The sequence below is a fragment of the Wasmannia auropunctata genome, unplaced genomic scaffold (genome assembly GCF_000956235.1).
Source record: "Wasmannia auropunctata unplaced genomic scaffold, wasmannia.A_1.0 LD320316.1, whole genome shotgun sequence".
Taxonomy (NCBI): domain Eukaryota; kingdom Metazoa; phylum Arthropoda; class Insecta; order Hymenoptera; family Formicidae; genus Wasmannia; species Wasmannia auropunctata.
This window is the reverse complement of record NW_012042574.1, coordinates 394-2,645: the sequence shown is the minus strand read 5'-3', so window position 1 is coordinate 2,645 and position 2,252 is coordinate 394. Positions and strand designations below refer to the sequence as shown.

Here is a 2,252-nt window from a genome sequence, read left to right as displayed (position 1 = left end):
TAAGATGCAGTCGTACCCATCGAGAGACCAATGTACGAATACAATGGTTGCGATGTCGTATCCTTGATATACGAGATCGTCGCGGGTAAATCGTAAATGCCCATTTCGTGAAAGCTGACGAAAATTTCGATCAATGTACATCACAAAATACATATAACAAAGTATACTGCTTATATAATAGTATAAAATTATTCAACTATTGTTATTTTTTACTACAAATTAAATCATATGTATTATTGTTAAAACTATGTCACTTTTAACACACTGTTCTTTTCTCAATTTAAATTAGCATAAGTACCTGAAATTCCAAAATTTTGAATCCGATGGAGATAAAGAAACATGCGTCCTCGAATAAACATTTCCACGAAAATTGCCCAGCCAAACGTCGTATCCCTGATTGGCCAATATAAAAGCTAGCATAAAAAGGAAAATATTGTTTGAAATATACAACAAAATGAGGGGATAAAAAGCCAAAATTTATTCGATATACTAAGGCAATTAAGTAAAACACCTCTCTGACTTTGATAGAATCGGGAGGTTCCAGATTCGAATCCTGGCTAATTAAGTATTATTTTTCGCAATAAGTTTTTTACTGCAGTTAGAATGCTTGTAACATCATCATCCAATTGACGATCAATTTTATTTATGATAATATTTCCGTTAGAATTTAAGTTTATATCAATGGAAGTATAATCAATGATTTTTTTAAATTGATTAAGTTGTTACCAAGTCCTTTATCCTTGCCGGAAATGACCCAGAGAGCGGAGTTGCACAAGAGACCATGCTGCAACAACACGGGTGGCTGATCCGTGTCACCTGGGATACGATGAAGTGTTAAGAGATAACCATCCTCCGTCTGTATAACGTGAGTCTCCGCGGGATAACCCGCTTTTCTTATCATCTGCGGCTAGAAAAAATAAAAACAAATTGATTGATCATTAATGGTACGATCTGTCACACTCAAATTCCAAGAAAAATTCAGTGGCTTGGTGTCAATTAATAAACTAATATACAAAATATTACTATACATCAGTTCATATATGACAATAATACATATATAAAGCGTGGTTATACGTAATGCAGTCGAACTCCGATAATTCGATTCTCGGGGGACCAGAAAAACTTCAAATTATAGAATTTTTGATTTATCGAAATTCGAGTAAGAGAGGGTTAATATATGAAAATTCGACTTACGGAGGCTTTGTACGAGAGTTTATAATTTTCCGATTATAATGGCTTTTAGAGGAAAAAAAGACTATATTTAAGAGTGAATTATTTATTGCACACACATGATAAATGTAACCATAACAAAATACCAGGCTTACTTATGGTTACACATAGCTACAACATCGAATTATATATAACACAGCCTTACTGCATCTATGCATATTTCGCAAATGCAGCGCAATACTTCAATCAATCATCACGGTAGAACGCAGCAATACACATTGCTTTTCGTGTTACTCGTATCGCACGTAAGAGAGTAAGAAAAAAACTTTACAAATTAAATATAATAATTTTTAAAAAAGATAAAACCTAAGTGACATCTCTCTTTGTACTTTGATGTTAACTAGCTTTACTTTAGTGTATATATATTACTTAAAAAAATTATAAAAGAATTGATATCAGTAAATGGCATCAAGTTAAATAAAAATTATGTAACGATGTCTTATTATTTAATTAATATTACTTATATATAAGATTTTATATCAGTAAATGGTGTCAAGTTAAAAAAAATTATCTTATTCAACCAAAGTAATGTATATATTGTTTGTATAAAATATTTGTTGTCAATAATTGATGTCAAATTATACTCTCATAAAATGATTACGTTACAACTCAAGGGATATGTATGTACAATACAAAATGAAAAAATTAAATCTTAATAAAATAATTTGTATGTAAAAACACTTTTATTTAATTTAATTTTCTGATTAAATTTATTACTTTAAAATTATTTATTATTGTTTTTCTTACTAGGTCTAGCGTTGAATTATATATGCATCAATTTTATTTATATACATATATACTAATTCACAATGCGTATTAAACGTAATACATATATAATATATATCTACTCATATATATCTACTTATATATAAATTTCATCAAACTTGTTTTATTACATTTGGTCTTTGGATATATAATTGTCAACTTTAATAACGTTTTCTATTGATTTTATTTGCGCTAATTCAGTTATAATAATTAAGTATCAGGATAGACCGTTAATGTTACATACAAATTAAGAAACG

The 2,252-nt window shown here is 29.0% G+C and overlaps 1 protein-coding gene across 1 annotated transcript; it reads right to left on the bottom strand.

Moving 5' to 3' along the window:
* Positions 1 to 16: 16 nt before the first annotated feature.
* On the bottom strand, positions 17 to 907 carry LOC105460523 (lipase 1-like; the record flags this gene model as incomplete). Its single annotated transcript, XM_011706971.1, has 3 exons — positions 17 to 114; positions 299 to 413; positions 727 to 907. Coding segments are annotated over 3 exons (394 nt in total), but the record flags the coding sequence as incomplete, so codon positions are not given.
* Positions 908 to 2,252: the final 1,345 nt, after the last annotated feature.